This window comes from Sinocyclocheilus rhinocerous, unplaced genomic scaffold (genome assembly GCF_001515625.1).
Source record: "Sinocyclocheilus rhinocerous isolate Xijiao unplaced genomic scaffold, SAMN03320098_v1.1 scaffold541, whole genome shotgun sequence".
Taxonomy (NCBI): Eukaryota; Metazoa; Chordata; class Actinopteri; order Cypriniformes; family Cyprinidae; genus Sinocyclocheilus; species Sinocyclocheilus rhinocerous.
The window spans coordinates 140,046-165,885 of NW_015658519.1; the positions used below are offsets into that span (position 1 = coordinate 140,046).

General features: G+C 36.8%; 2 protein-coding genes across 2 annotated transcripts; one reads left to right on the forward strand and one right to left on the reverse strand.

Annotated features, from left to right (window-relative positions):
* Positions 1-17,127: 17,127 nt before the first annotated feature.
* eif5a2 (eukaryotic translation initiation factor 5A2) lies at positions 17,128-19,679 on the reverse strand. Its single transcript, XM_016531014.1, has 5 exons — positions 19,462-19,679; positions 18,291-18,480; positions 18,056-18,160; positions 17,737-17,868; positions 17,128-17,333 (listed from the first exon to the last, which is right to left on the reverse strand). The coding sequence occupies exons 2-5, from the start codon at positions 18,456-18,458 to the stop codon at positions 17,271-17,273; spliced, it is 468 nt and encodes a 155-aa protein (XP_016386500.1). The 5' UTR covers positions 18,459-18,480; positions 19,462-19,679; the 3' UTR covers positions 17,128-17,270.
* Positions 19,680-21,963: 2,284 nt separating this feature from the next.
* Positions 21,964-24,680, forward strand: LOC107722491 (cytokine receptor-like factor 3). Its single transcript, XM_016530857.1, has 4 exons — positions 21,964-22,164; positions 23,613-23,835; positions 24,179-24,317; positions 24,548-24,680. Exons 1-4 carry the CDS (start codon positions 21,964-21,966, stop codon positions 24,678-24,680), a joined length of 696 nt encoding a protein of 231 aa, XP_016386343.1.
* Positions 24,681-25,840: the final 1,160 nt, after the last annotated feature.

Below are 25,840 nucleotides of genomic sequence, written 5' to 3' on the forward strand. Positions count from 1 at the left end.
AACAACAGAATCACTTGCCATAGATGTAAAATGACAATTGTGATATCACAAAAATTTAACAGAGCTATACTGGAGGATATAAAAGATCTTTGTGCACAAGCAGTCCGTAATAATGGTACCCTGTAAAGTCAAAATACTCCACAAATGAACGATAGAATAGAGCCAATATATGTGTGTCCACACCACACTGTCGAAGCTTATGCATGAAATACAATTGTTGCAGCCCTTTCATGTAAGCAGCTGCTGTATTTACATCCCATGTGAATTTTACATAAATGATTGTCCCTAGATATTTATATTCATTTATTATGTCAATGCACTCACTCAACAGTTATTTGTTGGTGTGTGTCTCTTCTTGTTCTGAAGTCAAAAAACATTTCTTTAGTTTTCCTGATTTGTTTGAACTGAAGGAAACTGACACCAATCAACAAACTCATCCACACCTCTACGATACTCCACTTCATCTTCAGTGATCAAACCAACAATTGCCATATTGTCTGCATATTTGACATTGAAAACATCAGATGAGGAACCTCTACATTCGTTTGTATAGACCAGGGGTAGGCAAGTTCGGGCCTAGAGAGCCGCAATCCTGCAGAGTTCAGCTCCAACCCTAATCAGACACACCTGAACAAGCTAATCAATGTCTTCAGGATTACTAAGGCTATAGGCAGGTGAGTTTTTTTTCAGGGTTGGAGCTGAACTCTGCAGGACTGCGGCTCTCCAGGACCAAACTTGCCTACCCCTATAGACGGTAAATAACACTGGGGAGATAGTACTTCCCTGTGGGCCTCCTGTGTTGGTAACAATAGGGGAAGACAAAGCAGAGTTTACCCTAACATTGTAGTCTATCAAGAAAGACTCAACCCATCTAATGAGTCTGCATCATATTTATGATTCACAGAGGATGCAACAGTCTGGAGACAGACAGAGTGCAACCTAGGATTGATTTTAGTAAGCAGCCACTGCCTCAACAAATCACCTTGTACTGCAAGTCCATATTCTATAACAATTTAAGGCAGTAACAAGTGCAAAAGGAATGTGCAAAACAATGTACCTTTAGAAGTACAACAACTTGTCACTGGGGCAGGTTTGCCCCTAAAAGGTGCATATTAGTATTTATAGAAGTAATGATATTTAAATTTTACAGGTAAATAAGATAAAAAGATGTTCCTTGGGGTACTGCCCCAGTGAGAAGCTGCTGTACCCCGGCCTAAAGGTACATGTTTTGCTAATGTTTTCTGAGAGTGTACTTACTTTAAACCTTGTGGGGTTGTGTCTTACAGCCGTTTTAGATTCCAATCAAGTTTCCACACCACCCTCAAATTCTTCCTAATGTACTAGTGTGGTTTTCTTTCCCTAAATAGGAACTGAATGTGTTAAGCCAGTGGTTCCCATTCCTGGTCCAGGAGAACCCTGCACGTTTTTGATGTCTCTCTTATCTGACACACACACAATTGAAGTCTTGAGTCTTTTCCAATGAGCTGATGAGTTGAATCACATACATTGCAGGTGTGTTTAGGGAGACACCTAAAATGTGCAGTGTTGGGGGTTCTCCAGGACCAGGATTGGGAATCACTGGGTTAAAGGGGTCATAGGATGCCCATTTTCCACAAGTTGATATGATTCTTTAGGGTCTTAATGAAAAGTCTGTATCATAGTTTGGTTAAAATTTCTCAATGGTAGTCTAAAAAAACACGTCCCGCCGCATATTGCGCTTCAGGCAGTTTTAGTTCGAGTCCTTACGACGAGCACCCCCTCGGATACTCTGCGCGTTCCAGCTTTCAGAGTTCGAGGAAAAGCCCAAGGGTCATGCGTGCATGGCCCGTTTATGACGGCCTCCAAAGCTCCCACTTTTGGGGTGGTGGGCAAGCCCAACAGGACAATCCGGTATCTTCCCAATATAGTTTTTTCCGCCACTCAGGTGCTTCGGGATCCTATACGGGAGAATCAGGTGTACGTTCCAACCGTAGAACGTCCAAGACCCCTGGCAGACTATTGGGCCGCGTGGAGACGCCTGCCCGATGTCATAAAGAATGAAGAGTATCTATCATCCAGCAGCTTTAATTTGGACTGCCAACTCGTTAAAATACATCAAAACAGCACGGAAACAGTATTCAGTTGAAGAAAAGATGAAAGTTATTCTCAGTACAATCAAAAAAATAGATTTAAAATCATGTGTAAGGCAACTGATACAGCATGCTGTTGTTGCACATAAAATATTAATGTTTAGAACAGTGCGCTGTACATTTATAAATTTTAAAAACATACATTCTGTAATTCACATTGTCTTGTTTGTCATAAAGAATGAAGAGTATCTATCATCCAGCAGCTTTAATTTTGACTGCCAACTCTTTAAAATACATCAAAACAGCAGACATTCGTCACACCGAAGGTGTTCCCAAAGCGATGATGTCATCGCAGCATCTCGTTCCCCTATTCAGGGAACCAAAGTTACATACGTAACCGAGATGTTTTCTATGCACAATTTGATTTGACGAAAGTCACGAGACCTATTACTATCTCTCTATCCAATCACGTTGATGGATAAAAATAAAATTAAAATAATCATGTAACGACCACAAACAGAGGAAAATAACAGAGTATAAGTACCGATACATCACTTAAAATGTACTCAAGTAAAAGTAAAAGTACACAATTTTTAAACTACTCAAAGTACAATTACTGATAAAAACTACTTAATTACTGTAACGTGAGTATTTGTAATTCGTTACTTCACACCCCTGGTACCAACACACATTTCAGTTCAAACAACTTGTAAAAGTGCATGTAGCATTTTATGACCCCTTTAAGGCAATGCTACAACAATACCAAAAACTAAAAATAATATTTGTGATTAACTTTTGACTAATAATATAGGTTTATCATATAACTAACATTATTAAAATATAATTACAGATTATTATTATTATATTATGTACTCTAAAATTTTAAGGTCAGAATATTGATCTTTAATTAAATCAAAACCTTTTCAAGCACCCCTACAGTATGTGACTAGAGGTAGTTTGCCTTAATATAAAGTATGAGATGGAGGTAATGGAGAGAATAAAAGCAGAATCCACTGGGACGTCCTGTTCAAAAGCCTCATTCATATGCATCTGTTCAGAGAAGTACCCCAGGGTCAGGAGGGATTTCACCCCAATCAAAGAATTCCTGACGTTTCTAATTCAATTATAGGATTTCAGCCCTCGATCTCACTCACTCACTCATGGTTTTTTGTGCTCTGTCCACTGCATGAGTCAGACATGAAACCATCATGAAAGATCAGAAATGATGAAAAAATAGGACAATAACATAAAATGACACAACTGACCAATTATAATAATGGCCTTAGCAGTCTAGGTTTAGCATTCCCACACTCCTGTGCTTGAAGATATTTTGTGAACAGTTCGATTGTTTTCACACTTGACTGATGTTTATTATTCAGTGTCGACAGTGATGAGGTTCCCAACAACGACAGGAACAGTGAGAGGTGTTTAGTCAGTTCATTCCGCAGCTGTCCGGAATATTCCAGCTGGCCTCTTTTTCCATGACTAAACGTTATCTACACCATTAATATGAAGCACACTACACTGTAAGCCACAACACTTACTGGGAACCGCTCTGCTTGTCCTAGACCTTTTTATTTTGTTTTCATGCTTCAGGAACAATGTCCTGGCTCAAGCCTAAAAGAAATGTAGTTGCTCAACACCCTCTCGATTCTCAACCTTTAGCACTTTTTGTGTGCACAGGCTGCTGCAGTGAGAAGGATATCCTTTATCATTTCAAAATATTTTTTGATGTGTCTGGAAACTTCCAATAGCCAGAGCTGCAATTACAGTGTATAAACAAGAGTTCCCTTTATGAATTTTGGGGGATTGAAAATATACTTATAAATATGAGACTACAGAAATTAGTAAGCATCATCACAAATACAGGTATATCACCTGAAAACACCTCCACAACATTATTTTTCCCTCTTTTCCAAAGCGCTTTTCTTAGAAGGAGAAGCAGCCATGTGCTCAAGTGGAAAAAGTTGTTTTATCCTTTTGAATTGCTCTGATATGCCAAGATGTAGACACATGCCCATTTGGTTAAATGGTCTTATCCTGGCTCCATAAAACTATTCTGCCATGTACAGTGAGTTCCAAACCTCATGTTGTTCCAAATATATCTTTGTTTCTTCTGTGGAACAAAAAAAGAGAAATTTTGCTGAATGTGCTGGTCACTTCTTTCTATGCAATAAAAATGGATTGGGACAAAATCTTACAAAGACTTTCAAAAAAGACAAAGACATCACAGAAAATCCAGGTACATATAATTTTCAGTTATTTCAGAGAAATGTCTTCACAGAAGAAAGTCATACAGGTTTGGGATGATATAAAGCTGAATAAATTATGACAGAATGCCTATAGGATGGGATAGGATATAGGATGGATAAAGTCAGGGATAAATATAAGCTTGCAGTCAACTGAAAAAAAAAAAAAGTTTAAGCAGAATAAATGATTGGAGATGTCCAACATGCATCTTTAAAAGTTCAAGCTATGACATTTTGAGTAAGAATTACAATGTAAACAAAAAAAGATAATAAAATCAATAAAATGAATTTAGAATAGTGACAGTTGACTGTAGCCACTGCCTTCCACAGTATAAAAAAAACTATGGAAGTCAATGGTTACCAACAACTGTGGTTTCCAACATTCTTCAAAATATCTTCTTTTGTGTTCAACAGAAGACAGAACTCATACAGGTTTGGAACAAGTGGAGGGTGAGTAAATGATCATACAATGACTTTTCATTCACTTTTCAACAGCGCCATCTATGATCTCATGATTTGAAACAAGGGGAAAGTCTCTAAGTGCCACACTGTGAAGCTTAACTGTTATATGAAAACTACGGAACATTCTGTTTCTGTAAGCATAAACGACGTATCTGATGATCCGTTAACATGACGCTTCCCGGGCGACCACCTTCAGCAGATAAAGTGATGACGTTCTGTCAAGGCCAAGCAAAAATATCAACCACTCCCACGAGAGCGGCGGCCTTCAACCTGGGTGTACTGTATTCCGGAGCTGTTATTTTCTTAACTCTGCACGACTCGGCTCTTCAAACAAGCACAGAGCTTAACATGTGTGGTTGATTTTGCCTCCATGAGGAACATTTCATTCAGTCTGAGTCCAAACAGAGTCCATAAGGCCATAGTTTAAGTAGAAAAATAGTCTTGCATACCACACTTAAGAAGTCTTACGTAAGATGCCCTTAGCAAGCAACAGCCTATTCCTCACCTGCATTTCACAGCACTGCCAAATGTAAGAATTTCTGATATAGTTTAAACTTGGACACTCTTCAAAGAGATTAGAGGTTTTACTTGAGAAAACATTGAATATTCCATGTTTAATCACTCTCGCAGGTTTTCTATTGTTTTTTTCTCTCTCTCTGCTCAGATGGAGAATTACTCCAAGCTATTCACAGGAGATGTTGAACGCCGTCAGCACTTTCTACACACACTCCATCATTCTGCAAACATGAAAATCATCAAATTATGAAAGACAAACATATTGTGGAGAACTACTCGACCTAGCCAATATAAAGTCTCAGAGACAGTTTTCACGTGAGTGTTTGATGAAAGTGGCCTTGTTGAACTAACAAGCTTTTATCTCTTTCTACGCACAAATCTGTCTTCCCCACGTCAAAGCGGCTTCCAAACGTAGGAGTTGTGCTGCTGTAGTGTTTTCACTTTGACTCAGTCTTATTATTGACCTTTTTCGCAAACAGCAGCACAACCTACTTCATGTGAGTAAACCACAGCTTAAACTCTATTACTCAATGAGATCATTCCAAACAGTAGCCTGTGAAAGCAACAGTAGAAATAAAAGATGAGTAAAAGATGAGACCTCTTTCACCAAAATCAATCTGTGATATTTGAGCAAGTGCTTCTCGGCAGCTGATGGATTTCAGCCTGTCTATCAGACACAAATAACAGAAACCCACAGGACTATATAAATAAAATAACCAGAAATTGAGGAAATCATGGCTTATTACTGCTCTCCAGGAGCATTTGATTTATGGCAGATTTATCAAAACGAACAGACAAAAATACCAATTATTTTAGCAGAGTTTGTCCATATCATAAACGAAAAGAAAAGGTTTCAGTTTATGATACATAGCTGTAATATGATGGTAGAAGAAAAGAAACACCTGTTGGGCAAAACTAAAAATGAGTCAGACCGTGTATTGGAGAATGAGGGGGTTGTGGGCTGGAGCGATGCTGTCTGAACCAGCACTCAAAGCCTCCTTTAAGCTATTAGAGAAATTCTGTCTCATCTGTTTTCAATACAGACAAGCTTCCGTCACCCCCTTCTATCTCTGTCTCTCTTTCCCTCCTGAAGCCATGCTTATTGATTTGCTGGAGAACACAGAGCCATATGTGTTTGAAGGGCATCTTATGAAAGCATACCAGTGCTTCTGAAATACTACTTATAGTCACAGAGAATGAAAAGACCATATTTATGGATACACCGATATTAAAAACCAGCTGACAATAATTCAGGCAATTATCATGTTATTATGACTGATAATTGAAAAATGGCCAGTATTAAAATTCTATACTACTTTGTATAAATAAATAAAAAAAATAAAAAATAAAAAAATGAAAATATAACAATCAACCATTTTGAATGCTGCAAGTGAAGTTAGCCATCACAGCATTATAATGTACAGTATGAAAAGATTACATTTAACTGTGTTAACAAATTCCTAGTGTTTTTAAAGATAAGAAACTTATAAGTGAGTATAATATGACAGCAAAGTAAATATAATTTACAGAAACTCGCTGATCAGATCACAGACACAGAACAACAACACCCGGACTCTGTTTTAATCATTCTCGGGGACTTTAATAAAGCAAATCTCTCCCGTGAACTGCCAAAATACAGACCGCACATCACATGTCCCACCAGAGACAGTAATATATTGGATCACTGTTACACCACAATAAAGAATGCATATCACTCATATCACTCTGTATGCACCAGAACGGCCTGACACAGGAACAGTTTCTTCCCTCAGGCAATCAATCTCATGAACACTTGACAATAACTGTGGAACACACTATTTATTCTCTCATACACTTATTTATCTAACACACATACTCAGTCTACATTTCAATTTGCACATAATATACCTGTACATACAACTGTTTATTGTTATGTACCTGTACATACAATTTTCGATTTGTATATTTTTATTCCTTATTTACTTGTTCTATTTTTTATTTATTTAAATTTTTTATTATCTATGATTTTTTGTTCTGTCACTGTCATTCTGTTACACTGTGGAAGCTTCTGTCACGAAAACAAATTCCTCATATGTGTAAACATACCTGGCAATAAATTTACTTGTTCTATTTTTTATTTATTTTTATTTTTTATTATCTGTGTTTTTTTGTTCTGTCACTGTCATTCTGTTACACTGTGGAAGCTTCTGTCACGAAAACAAATTCCTCGTATGTGTAAACATACCTGGCAATAAAGCTCATTCTGATAATGGTACATGTAAAGACGAAATAAGCATGCACAATTAAATATCTAATATTAGCAAAAAAGATTGTTTTGTTAACTAAAATAAAGCTTTAAAAACATATATTAGATTTAAATTAGGAAAAAAAGGAAATGTTACTTTGGCAACTACTGAAAAAAGGTTTGAACTGACGTTCTAAAATGAACTTTAAAATAATAATAAACCTAAACATAAAATAAAGTTAAATAGAAGTATTTACATAAAAACAAATAAAAATGACAAAACCACATAACAAAATTATAAAATGTAAAATAATATTCAAATGAAACTGAATATAAACTATAAATAAAATAAATAAATAAAGAATATAAAACTGAAAATATACAAAAAATCCTAAATATTAATAAATACCGTAAAAGTATATAAATAATATTAAAATAACCCTGATGAATCATGTATCTTTCAAACACAGAGAGAAATTGTTCAACATCTGCCAGACAAATGGGCAGGGGCGGACTTAACCAATAAGCAAGGTATTAAGCAGCCGCTTAGGGCCCCGGGAAATCAGGGGCCCCCTTCTGATAGGCCTATTGGCGAAACATATTTGCAGCGTTGAGCAATGTAGCCAATCACAGACATATCGTTTAATTTCTTGAACGCAATGACCCGAAGTGTTTTAGTTAGAATCCACTCACCGCTCAAAATGCCAAATTTGTGTCAAGTAGCCTACTAGTTCTGCAAGCTCGGGAATCCTCTCATTATAACAAAGTGTAGATAAGATGTAAATAAAAGATTAATTGTGCCGTGTAGAGAGCTTATTAACGGAATGCGTGAGATCGCAATGAACTGAAGTGAGTGACAGCTTTTAGTGATTATATGAGGGAGCGCTCTTTTCGCGCATTCTAGGCTGTATATACTGTCTGTCTCAGAACAGGGATATTCACCTCAGTAAAGAAAATATTGTGTTTCAAGTCATAATTTTATTTGTCTGTATGTTTCAAAATGACTCGCTGGCTTGTGTGCTTTTCCCAGGCGCGCCGGCGCGAACTTTATACGAACTTTATACGAACATTCGTATAAATTCTCAAATGCAATGACTGGAGATTTTCGCTTAATAATAGGTTAACTTCGATTACATTTTCGATTTGTTTCTCGGCAAACCCTGCCGTATGCCTTCAGAACACTTGGAATATGAAATGAGTTGCATGGGATCTTTTGTGATCCAAAAAAAACAAAAACAAATAAGATAGCCTAATATGGCTTTATAACAGCATCAGGTTGACTTATTACTGGTTGTGAAGGGATAAATAAACTATAAACTATGAGAGCGAGTGAGCAAAATAAGGGTTAGGCGTAAAAGAGCACATTGTTATTCTGTTGGGGCCTCATACGCGGAATTTGCTTAGGGCCCCCAAATCACTAAGTCCGCCCCTGCAAATGGGCCTATCGTAAATGTAGAGTTAAGCCCAAAAACTAAGCAAAAAAAAGCATTACCTGTTTTTTTTTTTATGGGCATAAAAGCCCAGGGGTTTGAGGATGTTAATCAACAGCAGAGAGGTGGTCAGTTAGCCTACATATGATCATGTAATTTGGAAAGCTCTGAGCGAGACCATGCCTCCTCAGGAAATGCCTGGAGGCTTCTTCAAACAGGAGCCACACTAGAGTTCACAAGGATCACATTATACTACTGTTATATGTACAGCTGAAGATCCAGTCTGAGCCGCTCTCAACCCATGAAATCATTCTCTCCAGAACATCCTGACAAATAAAGCCTCTCACCATCTGAGGTGTTTATACACCTGCACAGACAACAGATAGAAAAAAAACAGGATTCTACACTGGCTGAGAATGTCTTGAAGATACAAATAAAAAGTAATTGTGATTTGATTAACCCCTTCATACAGTGTTACTGTATATTTAAAAGAAAAACAGTTCTCAGTTTGTTAAGAACTATGCATGTGCTTAGCTGGATGGGCAGCATATCAAACAAGGCTTAAACTGTATTTGAATATATTGCAAGAACAAAGAGGCAAAAAATTCTACATTTACAACAGAAAACCATTTAAAAACCAAACAAAATATAGATACAACAAGAAAGAAGAGAAGGAAAAATATATTCATACACACACAAAAGTCTGAGATAGGTAACAATTTATCCAATTTTCTAGTTTAATACAAAAAGTTTCATTACAAATGATATTATCACCATCAAAATTTGAGTGAAAGATACATTTAAAAATTAACATTAATTTGAGAATGTCTTTGTTGTCTTTGCTTTAATGACAGCAGCAGTCAGAGCTGCATGAACTTCTCAAGTTTGTGTCAAACCTGAAGATCATTCTCCATTATGATTTGAGATGATCCAAAGATCATATTCAGTGCAAGAGAAACATCTGATTGTCTGTACAAAGGAGTTTACATTATCAGTCACAAATTGACTTATTTTATTACTGACCTAGATATACACATCTTTCTTTTCATTGTATGTCATAAGATGCTTTGTTTTAAAATGTCATAAAATGTTTTTCCACATTTAAATGAAATATAAATCACATATGTTCAAACTTGTGACCTCATATTTTTGGCCTCCTCTGTATATATAAAAAACAACCTTGTTTTTAGCTGTCATGTTCATCATCTGGTGATTCACCTTTCATGGTAGCACACTTCAAAGGGAGCCTAAGGAGGGGGTGAGGGAAGTGTCAAGTCTGTTATGAGCCCAGGGGACATGTGGACATGCAGGGGGACACACACTGGGCAGATAAAAGAACAACACCCCAAGCAGCACTATCAGATCTATATCAGATCTATCCACTCATCCTCCCATTCCCAACATATTTTCTCTATCAAAAACTTGATACTCCATGGTTGACCACCATACATCCACTTACCCTTAACCCTCTTGCCCGTTGTCACTGGTCGAACAATGAAAACACTGTAAAAGTAGTTAATCAGCAGGGGCAAATGACAACAATCACTCCCTGAAATAAAGCCAGAACATAAAGATAAGATTAAAAAACAACATTATTACAACATATAACAAGTACATCTGGAAACACTTGACACACTTAAGTGATTGTGAGACAATCTGAACTCATGGAAAGGCCATAATCAAATATAAAATGACAACAAAAGATAAAAGAAAATAACGATGTCACTTGTATGTTGTTTATTCTCCCAAACTGACAAGTATGTCTATAGATAAACAGATCTAAATTGTTTTTACATTCTGATCTTTTCTCATACACAAATCCACTTAGACTCAACTAGATCTGAAAGCCAGTGTGTCCCAACACTCTCCTTCCTCACAGTGAAATATGAAGACACGTGCCAAGTCTTACATTATAGTAGTACTGTGGCAAAAAGCCTAGAAATTGGCTTACTCAACAAAAGAGTATCTGCAGTGTCCTTTCCAAAGAAACATGACTAAATGTGTGCATACCACAAGAATGTACAGGATATGAGTTTAATCCTCCTGAAAGTTACGCTTTAATAAAGAGGGCATTTTCATATAGCAGCGTACTGTGATTCCTTTGGTCCCGCTCAAATCAAGAGTAAGGACTTCAAAAGAAGCAGAGGCTTACATACAAGATCCCTCAAATGTATATGAGGCTGCAGCTAATACAAAGACTTACTGACAGAATATGACCCTTTACTACCCTTTCTACTTGTCTCCTTGTGTAACTATATCACATGCACATCACTTCAAAAGGTTTAGGGTAAGTAATCTTTTTTTATTGTTTTTCATGTTGTTTATGCTCCCCAAAGCTGCATTTATTTTTATCTAAAATACAGTAAAAACTAATATTATGAAATATTATTATCATTTCAATTTGTTTCCTATTTTAATATATTTTAAAATGTCATTTATTCCTGTGATGGCTAAGCGTAATTTTCAGCAGCCATTACTCCAGTCTTCAGTGTCACATGATTCTTCAGAAATCGTTTTAATATCATGATTTGGTGCTCAAGAAACATCAGTGTTGCTGATTCATATTTGTATCATTTTGTGGAAACCGTGACACAAGTATTTTAGATTTGTTTTGTAAAAATGTAGACTTACTACACTTTTGATCAATTCAATGTATCCTTGCTAAATAAAACAATTCATTTCTTTAAAAAAAATTTAAAAAATGAAAGATGGCGTACTTTTCCCTCAAAATTCAATAGTGGCTGTAAGCAGCGGTATATAATTTTTCAACTGTATTATGCTTTCTTCTATCTCTGTTTAATGTACAGTACAGAAAAAAGTCATTTGTTGTCTCTGTTTGTTTTGTGACCCCTATTGGGTCAGCAACTGAGTTTACAGCAGGACCACGTTTGTACGACTATCTACAGAGGGAAAAAAAAGTTTGGTAACCTGTTTGAAAACAGTTATTGTTTTTGCATTCCCATTAGGCGCTAGTATAATCGATAGCCTATATCTTTTATCATATTTTACTCCTAGTTTTTGTTTCAGGGAAACCAGCTGCATGAAGAATGCACCCAAATCACAGCATCAAGTATCTATCTTGTGTGCTCTGGGCTGTACTGTAGCATTACTGGACTGCTGTGTGGTTAGCACTGATCTGGGATCAGGGTGAGGTGATGAGGGCCTGGTATGCATTAGCTCTGACTACACAGTGACACAATGACTCATAATTCAGTGACCCTTGGGGAAGCCAATACCGTAACAAGGCGAACTGGGTGTTTTTTTTTTTTGCTGGAAGGCTTTAGTTTGTAGCCTTGTTCCCTGTAAAACAAAATACCTCCTCCATTCTTCAGGATGACTTGAGTTTAAATCATGGGTCATAAGTAAATAGCCCTCAGATGGCAGGTGGCTTTGAGAGCAGGGTCAAGGTCAGCATTATTCTCTACCAGAATACACATCAGGGAATTTTTGTATCTGAGTATTTGTATTAATATAATGACACCCTGTTAAATAATTGGAAAAAGTATCAAACCATTACAAAAATATTTTTAAAATCTTTTTTTAAAGCTGGATATGTTTTTTATTATTATATTTGATGCACAGGGCTTTTCATGGTCCATACTATATAATAAGATATAGGTGAAAATGGAGCTAAAACTAAACCGCAGTTTTATTCAAAGGCTCAAACTGAGCAAAAATATGCAATTTAGTGCAGTTTCTGATATTTATATGTCCAAAAAGTAAGATTAAATTCTGATAGCTTGTAATGTAAATCACTGAGATCTTTATAACAATATAGCAGAATACTTACATAAAAGATAAATATCATTCTAAATCTCTCAATAATGTCTTAGTAAGATGATACAATACAGAGATGATAGAAAGATGTACAAACAAACATTCCTCAAAATCCAATGCATTGCATTTTAATGATTTTGATGTATGGATACTCAAGTGAACCTAAGCAAAAAGCTGCACATACCACTTGTTGTAGAATTATATTAAAAGGCATTTTACTTCATAAAAAAAGTATACACTGTCAATCAGACGACAGAAGTCATGTAATAGATCGTGTGCAACAGTTTTTCAGTAAGTTTTGATCATGTTGATAATTTAGAGGTCTTAGAAATTTGCATATCAAATATGATACAGTAGGTAAGTCGTAACTAACTAACACTAAAGACAACACTAAACTGAAAACAAAGATGGATTGCTAATTTGAGAGAGGTTTTGGACTCTTGTCAGACTAAATGACCAGCTAGGTTAAACCAGATGCCAGTTTGTGAAATCAGCAAGCTAAGATCTGCAAACCTCCTTGTGCATTTTTTATTAGATAATTCTCATTTCAAAAACATACTGAAAAAGAGATTTATTACAGAACTGATGCAACGTCATAATTTTAAAGTTTCGACTTAGTTGCAAAAGGTGAAAATGCGGGACTATTTAACCAAAGATCTAAATCATTTTAGTCTATCCAGTGCATCAGACAGTTTACATACAATACATTGCAGATGCCTTAAATCTGAAGTCCCTGGTATAATGAATACAAACAGCCACATCTCAAGCTATTATAATACATGTTTGTTTTCAAAGGAAGAAACCACATATACACCCCTATATTAAATTTGATCTTCTTCACTGGTGAGAACAGCTGTCACTCCACATGTTTCAACAGTGAAACAAGGACCAAGAAATAAATGACAGATTCTTCTCCATCTGGAAGCAATGTGCAATGTTATATACTAGAACCAACAAGAATCACCCCTGGATTTGTGCACCATTAAAACTAATGGATGTGGTGGAACAATTTTTTTCTTCCACACACATGTACATATAAGACCATATGGACACAAAGACATCTACATCTGCATTGAATCTACGTCTTTTTCTGGCCTCTAGAATGTATGTTCTTATTTCAGAGTTTAGAAATGTAAACAGAGCACTTCAATTCACAATCCGTCTCTCAAATGTATAGCAGAACATTTTCTACATAGGAACCATTTGGCAATGCCTAAGGGCTCCTGTTAGCAGACTCGTATGTAAACAGGGGGAAAGCTAAAATAAAAAAGTAAGATAACTTTCACATCTTAATCAAAAGCAGGTTGGGCAGACCTGGCGTGGTAGTTTTACTGTGCTTTACTGACATCTAGTGGCCACAGTATATTATAAATATGTAAATACAGGAGAGCGGTTGCGAAATAAAAGGGACAGTGCAAGAATATTATGTCGTAAGACAATTTGTGTGCTAAATATGCTAAAATGTCCAGAAAAGAAATCACATAAAGGTACTGTATAAAAAACAGGACGCCCAAGTTTAAAGAAACGGTACCGTTGCTAACTGAAGCGTCTGCCAAAGCAGCTTAGTTGTCGTCAAGGCTGGAGACATAAAGGGCAGCTGTGGAAAAAAATCAGAAAAGCTTAAAGCTTGCCAGCCAATTGACATTCAAAGGGCCATTTTTGTTTCAGCCTTCAAAGCTGGCACATTTCAACAAAATACCATAAAACTGACAATGCTGTTGGCAGCATTTGGGCACAATGTTTAAAACAGCGCCTACAGCACAACTAAGCAATTGTAATTTCTGTGGATTAAAAATTTCTGTGGAATTTTGCTCTTTTGTGAAGAACCTTGGTTAACTGTGGGATTCTTTATGAGTCAACGGTTCATTGTGGAAAAACAAACACTGCTAATCTGTACTAAATGTAGCCTAACATTTATAGCTATATTAAGCTTGAAATAAGCATTTTGCTTATTACAATAAAAGGTAGCCTAACAATTTTTCCTGTTACCCGACTATCAGAGGAACAGCAGAAGTTAAAGAAATCACAATCAATGTGTGATATAAGAAGTGCTTTAGTACTCATAGATAGAAACATTGTTCCTTTACGTCTTATTGATGGACTATTCTAAGCTTTTTTTTTTTCCTCATTACTACAACATTCAGATAGACAAGTAAAAAATAAAAATAAATGGGTACAAAATAAAGTAAAACACTCACACACTGTCCAAAAGGGGCCTGTTTTTATTTAATAGAAACACAAAAAAAAAACAAAAAAAAAAATCTAAAATTAACCAGTAGCTATTGTTTTTTTTCCCTCAGGAAAACGACTTGTATTTTAAGTCGTTCAAGTCAGTAAGACTTGTAAAAATTAAGAAGTTAACGCTTACTAAATTGATCAACATGGATAAGCAGTATTTGATCATCAAATCAGCACATTACAACGATTTATTCATGTGATTAATTTAGTTTTTTTTTAATATATTAAACTAGTTATTTAAATATTTTAGTAATATTTCACAATGTACAACTAAAAAAAAATACTGTTTTACTGTATTTTTTTATAAAATAAATTCTGAAAAAAAAACATCTCACTGATCCCAAACCTTTGAATTGTAATGCAAATATGAGAAATATTAAACAATTAAAACTAAAGTCTTATGTAAAAGTCTTCCCAGTCTTATTGCAAACTAAATATGTGGACAAAATAAACACAAAAGCTCATTAGTTTTTCAGTTGAGTTTATTATAATTGCTCCCCTCTTACCCCAATCTGTGGTTTCTTACAATTATCATTCAACTAGCCATATGAAAAACACTGAACACTATCATTTCTACTGCTTGTCTGATTAAGCACCTTCTTAGTTTGCAGTGGTAATATAATGACCCAAGTTTCTTTCTGCCCGTCGCTGATAGTCAAGCTGCTAAAATAAAGGAAATTAACCAAATATATGCATCCAGTAAATGAAGTGTGTGATTCACTTGTAGGCATGAATACTAATGTTTTGCAGATAGAGACAGAGAGGTATTTAACAGTGCTATTTAGGACCAATACTACAAACAGCAAAATAACTGAACACTGGAAACCTGAGAGACTCACGGAGTTTGATATGCCAATGTGAAAGTTTCTCAATACTGTACAGTCATACAATACTTTCCACTTGAGCTCTCAGATCTACGGCTACTTCTATATGAGAGCTAGATTTACAAGAACAAAAACTAGTTGAAACAGGGAACATAGTAAGATGACAGCCAACACAGCTAAAAAAAAAATCCCTTGAAGAAAAACATTTTGCCTAACCAAGAGCATTTTCATCTGCTGATCCATCTTACAGTAAACAAAAACTACTAGGAGGAAAATTCAGAATCAAAACTAACACCTAGAGGAAATCAAACGCAAAGATATATTAGCAATGTTCCTCATTTCTACATCAAGAAAGGAATTTCAGAGTAAATAAAAATGCCTACTACTATGAAAATACTATATTTGTTATGAGCCAAATGCAAACTGTGCCCTGAAGGTGGGAAAAAAACTAAACAAATAAAGCCTTTATACCAGTAAACAAGTCAGGTGCACGTAAGATGCAATAAAATGTGAATACTAAAGAAAGTGTTGATATTGAAGCCCTTGAGCACACACTGTGCCTGTCCACAAGTACAAAAAAATAAGCTAATTTTGCAGCATAAAAATTTGTTGTATAACAAAGCTACTGTAAACAGAGTTTGTTACAGAGGGCGTCCGTAGCCAACGCAAAGCTCAAAGGCCCTTCTTATCATCTTCCCTTACGACTAAGATGTAACAAACAAAGTTGGGTTATTGCTCTGTTGCTACCAAAAGAAATGTTAATTATGGAGGGACAGATGCTGTAAACTTTATAAAAAATAAAATAAAAAAAAAAATAAAAAAAAACCTGACTCTCAAGGGGGAGTGTAGAATTACTTTTTTTTTTTTAAAAAAGGGAAAAAAAACAGGTTGTGTTACTCAGATCAGTTACATTATATTTGGTCTGAATTAAATGTCAGTAAATGTTGAATCTGCCTTAGGATCGCTAGTTTCCGGTCACCCCAACAAGTGGCAAGCTGTCCGAGCGACATGCAGACAAATCCTAGCCTACCTGAGACACACAGGCTTTGGCACAAATGTAGATGTACCAAAACGCCGGCAAACTAGTCCGTGTCATTCATAGAAGTAATCTTCCATGGCTGCTGCCTGATTTGCAACAGTTTAAGGCCTGTCGGCATGAATAAAAAGGTTTCTGCAATAAGTAGAGCATTAAAAAACTATTCCCATTTTTAATAATGAATGATAAAAGTGCTTCTGTATAACGAAGAAGGAATGGATAAGGAGAACTAATGAACAAGCGTGCAGGAAACCCATTGTGATTTGGAAATATCCTGATTAGACAACACCTCATAAGACAGGTCAAAAGGTCCAGCATCTTTACTGTTTAACAGAACCAATTCTGGGTGGTTTGTGAAGGCTGTGGCTTTGGTGACTTTTAGAACTAAAATGGAATATTTGTGGTATAGAGGCCTTCACTCAACCTGCCCGTCAGCTTCTGTTCATTAAGAGCTCATGGGCTTGATGGCAATGGGACACTCGTCCCCCATGGCAGCCAATACGGAGACCTACAAGAAGCAAAGAAATCACAAAAAACAAGCTAAGAGTCTTTCAAAATAATGGTGAAATACTAGAACTACTTTTTGAAGTAGTGCATCTCAAAATCTATACGTCAGTTATCGATTGGAACCAGGTTCTCAACCTACCTTTTTTTATTTTTTAGAAAGTCTGTAACACTTGTGTGTATATTGTGTGTAGATAGTAAAAGTCTGAACTCCAAGAAAATTCTGAGTTTAACAGTTGTAAATCCGAGTTGTACAAGGATGTGAATGCTTTTTATAAGTCAGAATCTTGTAATTATGGTGAATCCGACAAGGCATGAATGCACCTTCAGTAATGGGGGTCTATGATCATGTAACAGTGAGGACACTTTTCAAATTAAAGTTTGAAATAATGTAATGGGTTACAGACCAGAAATTCATCCCCAGATTCAAATTTGCTCTCTATTTCTTTGCCCAGATCCCCATCAGGCAGCTTGAGGTCCTCACGCAAATCTCCATTATCCTTCAACAGGGAAAGGTAGCCATCGGTAATGCCAACCAACTACGCAAAAGGAAAGACAAAAAAAAGCCACATTACTACAAAATACCACAGAATAGATCACATTTAGACATTTTCTGTGTAGTTCAAGCTCCTAAAGAGAAGAGAGTTTAATAATAAAACAACTACAAGTGTCATACGTGAACATGACTGAAAAAAAGGCCTAAACAGGATTATGTTCTGAACTTACTTGATAGTCCAGTCTCTTGATGTTAGGAACATCCATGTTGTGGGTGGAAGGACAGATATCTTCATTTTTCTTTCCAGTAAATATGTCAATTCCAACCATGTGCACCTGAAAAGGAAATGAAGCCTCAGCATTTATGCATTTTAATGATCAAGTTACAGATTAAATAATATGCAACGCATTATGAAATTTGGTCTTTAATCATAAGCCTTTGACAGTGAGTTTATTAACACGATACCTTGGCATGCCCATGCTTGCCAGTCTTGGAGGTAGACATCTCCACAATCTTGCAGGGACGCCCCTTTAGCACCACAAAGCCGTTCTTACGCAGAGCACTGCACTGCATGGGGAAGGTCAGGGAAGCCCCAGCATCTCCACTGGTGAAATCAGTATCAAGATCAGCCATGATGGGTTGAGTGTAGAGGATTCTGTGCACAGAAGAAAATGGTATTGGTGCATGGTATTAACATAGCAAGGTTCTTCACAGAACACAGGTACATGAAAAATTATGAAAAATCCTTATTTGCATGGTACTACCATGATGCTATACTCACAAATCCTTAGCAATACCATGATACATGTACAAGAACATTACATTTTAGTGGTTTTAAAGAGATAGTACATATAGTAAAAATGAAAAAGGTGTTATTTACTCAGCCATACGTTGTTTCAAACCTGTATTACTTGCTTACCTTACTGAAAATGTCTTATGTCTCAGTTTTGTTTTTTGGAACCAACAGTAACCAAAACTTATATGTTCCACAGAAGAAAGTCATACAGGTTTGAATCGCCACGAGGGTGACTTTTTGCGTGAACTGTCCTTTAAGTGTATTAAAACATTGGTAGTTTGCTGAATTGAAAATTAACGAGATTAATTTCTCTGGTAATCTTTATACGGTAGACTTAATTCAACAGAGAGCATGTAAAAGCTTATACAACTTTTGGCCTGGTTGAAGTGCGCTAATGGAGTAGACTGTAGTGTTGGAACGTAACTTAACTAGACTAACCATACGAACTCATTACCAATGTCGTAACTGTGAAACCTACGACTCATTAACTACTAACTACCACGACCTGGCTACCAAAAAACAAGCGTGTGAGGTTAAACTCCATAAATTTGCCGAATCTAATGCAGTCGGAGCAGCATGGGTGCTTGGGCTGGATGAATGACTCACGCAAAGTTAACCGGAACTACTGAATTGACCGAATCCTTTAAAGACAGTTTATGATCTCATAAACTGTATAAAACACGATTTTGCTCGTGAACAAACACAAACTATGGCACATCGTTCGTAACGGAGTAAACAGAGAGGTTCGCATCTGAATCAAGAACTTTTGTCAGGCCGTTATGCTGCTCCGTCTAGCTTTGCACCAGCTTGACACACATGCAAAATAAAACAATTCCACACCCAGACGCTCTGATCACACAATCGACCGCTTCAGGACACCGTCTTCAATCGCCAAATCCTCTTTCCAGAGTTGTATCCACCCACTGTACTGTATACAGAGGATTCGTCTAGAAATGTTGCGATGCTGGAGCGGAGAGCATTGAAAACGCCAGTCATTCCCTTCCAACAAAAGACGGAGAGATCTGCGCATGCGCGTGAACCTTTACTGCAACGAGATTCTCATGCACGAGGAGAAACTGTTTCAGCTGCGTAGTGCTCAAATTTAAGTAGCCTAGTCAAACAATTAGGAGATACAAAACAATTCACGAAATAGTAAAAATGTAAAATGCAACTAAAAGAAAAACACAAACCATTATTTTGGTTTTGCCAACAAATATGCTATTGTAATTGATTAAATAAGCCTACACTTATTATTGAAAACACGTGGGAATTGCCTCGCTCTGATAGCCTCAGAAAACGTACCCTTATCCTAAGAGCACACAGTTAAACATTTTGCTTATAATTAACCTTTGTTAGTTATGTATGCAAGAGTTGTATTTACTCCTCCCATCAGAAATTACAAAATATTTTTAGGTCACTATCTATCTATCTATCTATCTATCCTAGCGGAATGCTAATCATGTTATACTAACAACATGCTAGTAGCATGCTAATGATGCTAGCAAACATGTTAGTAACATGCTAATCATGCTACCGACATGCTAGTAACTTGCTAATCATGCTAGAAAAATGCTAGTCACTTGCTAATCATGCTAGCAACATGCTAGTAGCATGCTATCTATCTATCATCTGACTATATCTATCTATCCTAACGACATGCTAATCATGTTAGAAACATACTAAAATGCTAGTAGCATGCTAATAATACTAGCAACATGCTAGAAAAATGCATACCGAAATGCTAGTAACTTGCTAATCATGCTAGAAACATGCTAGTCACTTGCTAATCATGCTAGCAACATGCTAGTAGCATGCTAATCAAGCTAGAAACATGCTAGTGACATGCTAGTAACTTGCTAATTATGCTAGAAACATGCTAATCATGCTAGCAAAATAAACTAGTAGCATGCTAATCATGCTAGCAATGTGCTAATAACATGCTAATCATGTTAGAAACATGGTATTGACATGCTAGTAACTTGCTAATCATCCAAGTAACATGCTAGTTTCTTGCTAATCATGCTAGCAACATGCTAGTAGCATGTTAATCATGCTAGAAACATGTTAGCGACATGCTAGTAACATGCTACAAACATGCTAACGACATGCTAGTAACTTGCTAATCATGCTAGCAACATGGTAGTTACTTGTTAATAATGCTAGCAACATGCTAGTAAAATGCTAATCATGCTAGAAACATGTTAGTCACTTGTTAATCATGTTAGCAACATGCTAGTAGCATGTTAATCATGCTAGCATAATGGTAGTAACATGCTAATCATGCTAGAAAAATGCTAGAGACATGCTAATAACTGGCTAATCATGCTAGTGACATGCTAGTCCTTTGCTAATCATCCAAGTAACATGCTAGTTACTTGCTAATCATGCTAGCAACATTCTAGTAGCATGCTAATCATGCTAGAAACATGCTAGCGACATGCTAGTAACATGCTAATCATACTAGAAACATGCTAACGACATGCTAGTAACTTGCTAATCATGCTAGCAACATGGTAGTTACTTGCTAATAATGCTAGCAACATGCTAGTAAAATGCTAATCATGCTAGAAACATGCTAGTCACTTGTTAATCATGTTAGCAACATGCTAGTAGCATGTTAATCATGCTAGCAACATGGTAGTAACATGCTAATCAGGCTAGAAACATGTTAGAGACATTCTAATAACTGGCTAATCATGCTAGTGACATGCTAGTCACTTGCTAGTCATGTTAACAACATGCTAGGTACTTGCTAATCATGTTAACAACATGCTAGTTACTTAATCATGCCAACAAAATGCTAGTAGCATGCTAATCATGCTTACAACATGCTAGTAATGTTGCTAATCATGCTAGCAACATGCTAGTTATTTGCTAATCATGCTAGCAACATGCTAATTATGCCAACAAAATGCCAGTAACAGGCCAATCATGTTAAAAAATGCTAATCATGCTAGAAACATGTTATCAACATATATCTAATCCAGGGCTGCCCAAACTCGGTCCTGGAGGGCCGGTGTCCTGCAGAGTTTAGCTCCAACTTGCCTCAGCACTCCTGCCTTTAAGTTTCTAGTGTGCCGTAAGAGCTTGATTAGCTGGTTCAGGTGTGTTTAATTGGGGTTGGAGCTAAACTCTACAGGACACCGGCCCTCCAGGACCGAGTTTGGACACCCCTGATCTAATATACCTAAATTTTCAAACTTCAGGCTTTTACAACTGCTTTAAACTTTCAGGCTAGGCTTTCTCAAGCCAACCTAAAGTTTGTCTTGACGAACCTTTTTTATCTAGTTTGATCTGTAGTATTAGCAACTGCCAAAGTTCAGTTTATTGGAGAATGCATTGATGACTAGCCACCCATTCAACTTCAACCTTCCACCTTTATCAACAGGGCTGTACACAGGGGGGGTGGCCCGGTGGCTAGAGCCACTGCCCCTCTGCCCTCCATCGCCCCAGCTCATAGAGTTCTATACTGTTATCGCTAAAGATCCACTGATTCCACTAATCCGCTCCGTGTTTTCCCGCCCGCAGCATCACTCACAATCTGTGTGCCCGCTCTCTGGAGAGTGGAAACAGTTCTCGAAGCTCGTTGCATTAACAGGTAGATGCATTACAATCCACATTAGTCCGTGGTTGGTCAGATCTAATCCAAAATAGATAACACCAAATTTGCTGTTGTTGACACACTTTGTAGAAAAAAAAACAGTGCCTTCACAAAAAAGAAGACTGCTAAAAGGTAGTTCAACATTGCAAACATGAATTTAAGCTCCAGCAAGCCAGCAGGTCAATGTGACCATGGACCACAAAACCAGTCATAAGGGTCAATATTTTAGAAATTACATTGATGTATGGTTTTTTAGGATAGGACAATATTTGGGCGAGATACACCTATCTGAAATCTGAGGGTGCAAAAAATCTAAATATTGAGAAAATCGCATTTAAAGTTGTCCAAATGCATATTACTAATCAAAAATAAAGTTTTGATCATGGAACATGACCTTTACATCATATCCTAATGATCTTTGGCATAAAAGAAAAATAGATAATTTTGATCCATGCATACAATGTTTTATTGGCTATTGCTACAAATATGCCTATGCTACTTTTGACTGGTTTCGTGGTCCAGGGTCACATATAGATATATATATATATTTAGCAGTTTGTCACATTTAAATTTTTGTAATTAAGTACATTTCACATTATAATCACTTGTCTTAGTTGATACTATCACATGTATAGGCTAATATTTCATTAAAACCATATTAATAGTAGGCCTATAAATAGTTAAAAATGTATGTAGGTTCAAAATGAGTTGTTTATATAATATAGATTTATGCTGTATAATATTAAATTAAATGTCTAATATTTATACTTGTAGAAGCAGGCTCAGAGAGTGAGGAAGAGCCCATTGAGCATCAGCCAAATCAGACCGGTAAGACTGTTAAACTGGGGTGCGTTTCCCAAAAGCATCGTTAGCCAACTATGGTCGCAAGTTCTGTCGTTAACCAACATAGTTCAACGATTCGGTGTTTCCCGAAACCATAAGACACAATTTCTGCATATTTATACTTTAAACATGATGATCCATCAGGACCTAGGTCACTGAGTGTCTCTGATGCCATCTGTTGGGGAAAAAGGACATAAAATTGCATTTTATGATTACAGCCACTAGAGGAGGCCCCATAGAATCCTAGGTGAACGTGATTTCATCAAGTACAACATGTTCAACATGTTCCATTCCAATCAACCAATCAGAATTTAGGGATATGTTTTCAAGAAATGTCAGTTTTAGGCTTTTTAGGCTTATTGGATGCTTCAACACCCTTGTTATTCACCTATAATTTCCCTCTGCTTTTAGGAATAAATTATGGGTAGGGTTAGGTTTAGGGGAAGGGATTGGGTTAGGTCTATATTTTTGGACAGTAATGTTGATCCAGGAACATGTCTTGGCAAAATCACGGCGACTGTTGGGAATGCCTACTGTTTGTGTGTAGGTGGACGATGACTTCACCCCTCAAGACTACCGCTTGCAGTACCGTCGTGGTAACTCTTCTCAGTATGAGGATGCGTACATTGGAAAAGACACCGAGTTTCTGGTGCTCCATCTTGACCCGCACATCGACCACCTGTTTCGTGTGTGTGCCAGAGGAGAGGGCCGAACCGAATGGAGCCCGTGGAGCATCCCGCAGACCGGCTACACCACACTAGCACCCCACGGTACAAACTGAACGAAGCCTGGTATTGCAAACGCGCTCTAATGATATACTGGGTGTCTTAAAGAGATAGTTCACCCAAAAATGAAAATTCTGTCATTTACTCACCCTCAAGTAGTAGTTTTTTTTTCCCCCATACTATGGAAGTCAATGGGGACCAGCAACTGTTTGGTTACCCACATTCAAAATATCTTCTTTTATGTCCAGCAGAAGAAAGAAATTCATACAGGTTTGGAACTACTTGAGGGTGAGTAAATGATGAACAAATTTCTGTGGAAAGTTTTCATAAAACGCCTCCACTGAGTGTGAAAGTGTTTCACAAAGGTTGTTTTATTGTGCGTTTGCAGAATGGCTTCCAGGCGTGGATGGTTACATTTTAAGCAGTAGGAAGAACATCGCCATGCGCAATGACTCATCACCTGGTCACGGTGGTGTTCTGTACTCCAACTCCCCCACGTACTTCTGTGGCCAGACCCTCACCTTCAAGTACATCAGCGTTTCATTCTTCCACATATTCTCATAGCAAATCAGCTGTGGGCTATATGACAGTGGGACGCTATAAATAGGCTAAGATCATATTACAATATATATAGCAATTCATTATTCAAAACAACGGAAAGATGCAGAATCGTCGCAAATAACATTTTTTACAGTAACAAATATCAGCAGGCTTATTATATGTCTCACTCATTTTTTGGTTTGTGGTTTGTTTGCAGGATCACAGCTGCTGGACAGACAGATAAGCGGGACAGTTTGGGTGTGTGTGCGGACAACAGAACTGACACAGACTCACTGCAGAGGGATCAGGCTGTCTGCATCTCCACTAATGGTACGAGCAGGACAGTATAGTTAAACTATCATAATATTTATACACCTTTTTAAGACATTCATGTACACAGGGGGGTGGCCCGGTGGCTAGAGCCACTGCCCCTCTGCCCTCCATCGCCCCAGCTCATAGAGTTCTATACTGTTATCGCTAAAGATCCACTGATTCCACTAATCCGCTCCGTGTTTTCCCGCCCGCAGCATCACTCACAATCTGTGTGCCCGCTCTCTGGAGAGTGGAAACAGTTCTCGAAGCTCGTTGCATTAACAGGTAGATGCATTACAATCCACATTAGTCCGTGGTTGGTCAGATCTAATCCAAAATAGATAACACCAAATTTGCTGTTGTTGACACACTTTGTAGAAAAAAAAACAGTGCCTTCACAAAAAAGAAGACTGCTAAAAGGCAGTTCAACATTGCAAACATGAATTTAAGCTCCAGCAAGCCAGCAGGTCAATGTGACCATGGACCACAAAACCAGTCATAAGGGTCAATATTTTAGAAATTACATTGATGTATGGTTTTTTAGGATAGGACAATATTTGGGCGAGATACACCTATCTGAAATCTGAGGGTGCAAAAAATCTAAATATTGAGAAAATCGCATTTAAAGTTGTCCAAATGCATATTACTAATCAAAAATAAAGTGTTGATCATGGAACATGACCTTTACATCATATCCTAATGATCTTTGGCATAAAAGAAAAATAGATAATTTTGACCCATGCATACAATGTTTTATTGGCTATTGCTACAAATATGCCTATGCTACTTTTGACTGGTTTCGTGGTCCAGGGTCACATATAGATATATATATATATATTTAGCAGTTTGTCACATTTAAATGTTTGTAATTAAGTACATTTCACATTATAATCACTTGTCTTAGTTGATACTATCACATGTATAGGCTAATATTTCATTAAAACCATATTAATAGTAGGCCTATAAATAGTTAAAAATGTATGTAGGTTCAAAATGAGTTGTTTATATAATATAGATTTATGCTCCCGAACATAGCAAAAGTGTCCCTCGTGGGTCAAAATGACCCGAAGGCCAAAAATGACAATTTATTTGGGTCCAGAAAGCTTATATTGGTCCATTTTTATGATTTTTTCCCCTCATTTTTTATGTAGTTTTTAAATTTTTTAATTCACATTAAATTCAGGATATTTTTATGAAA

Bases quoted from the DNA above. Each gene is read 5' to 3' on its own strand.
- eif5a2 (XM_016531014.1), bottom strand. From the start codon at position 18,458: ATGGCTGATCTTGATACTGATTTCACCAGTGGAGATGCTGGGGCTTCC. The intron at 18,161-18,290 runs GTATCGTGTTAA...TTTCCTTTTCAG, and splicing joins GCAAGCATGGGCATGCCAAG to GTGCACATGGTTGGAATTGA. The intron at 17,869-18,055 runs GTAAGTTCAGAA...CCTTTTGCGTAG, and splicing joins TCAAGAGACTGGACTATCAA to TTGGTTGGCATTACCGATGG.
- LOC107722491 (XM_016530857.1), top strand. From the start codon at position 21,964: ATGACTAGCCACCCATTCAACTTCAACCTTCCACCTTTATCAACAGGG. The intron at 22,165-23,612 runs GTGTGCCCGCTC...GTTTGTGTGTAG, and splicing joins CGCAGCATCACTCACAATCT to GTGGACGATGACTTCACCCC. The intron at 23,836-24,178 runs GTACAAACTGAA...GTGCGTTTGCAG, and splicing joins CACCACACTAGCACCCCACG to AATGGCTTCCAGGCGTGGAT.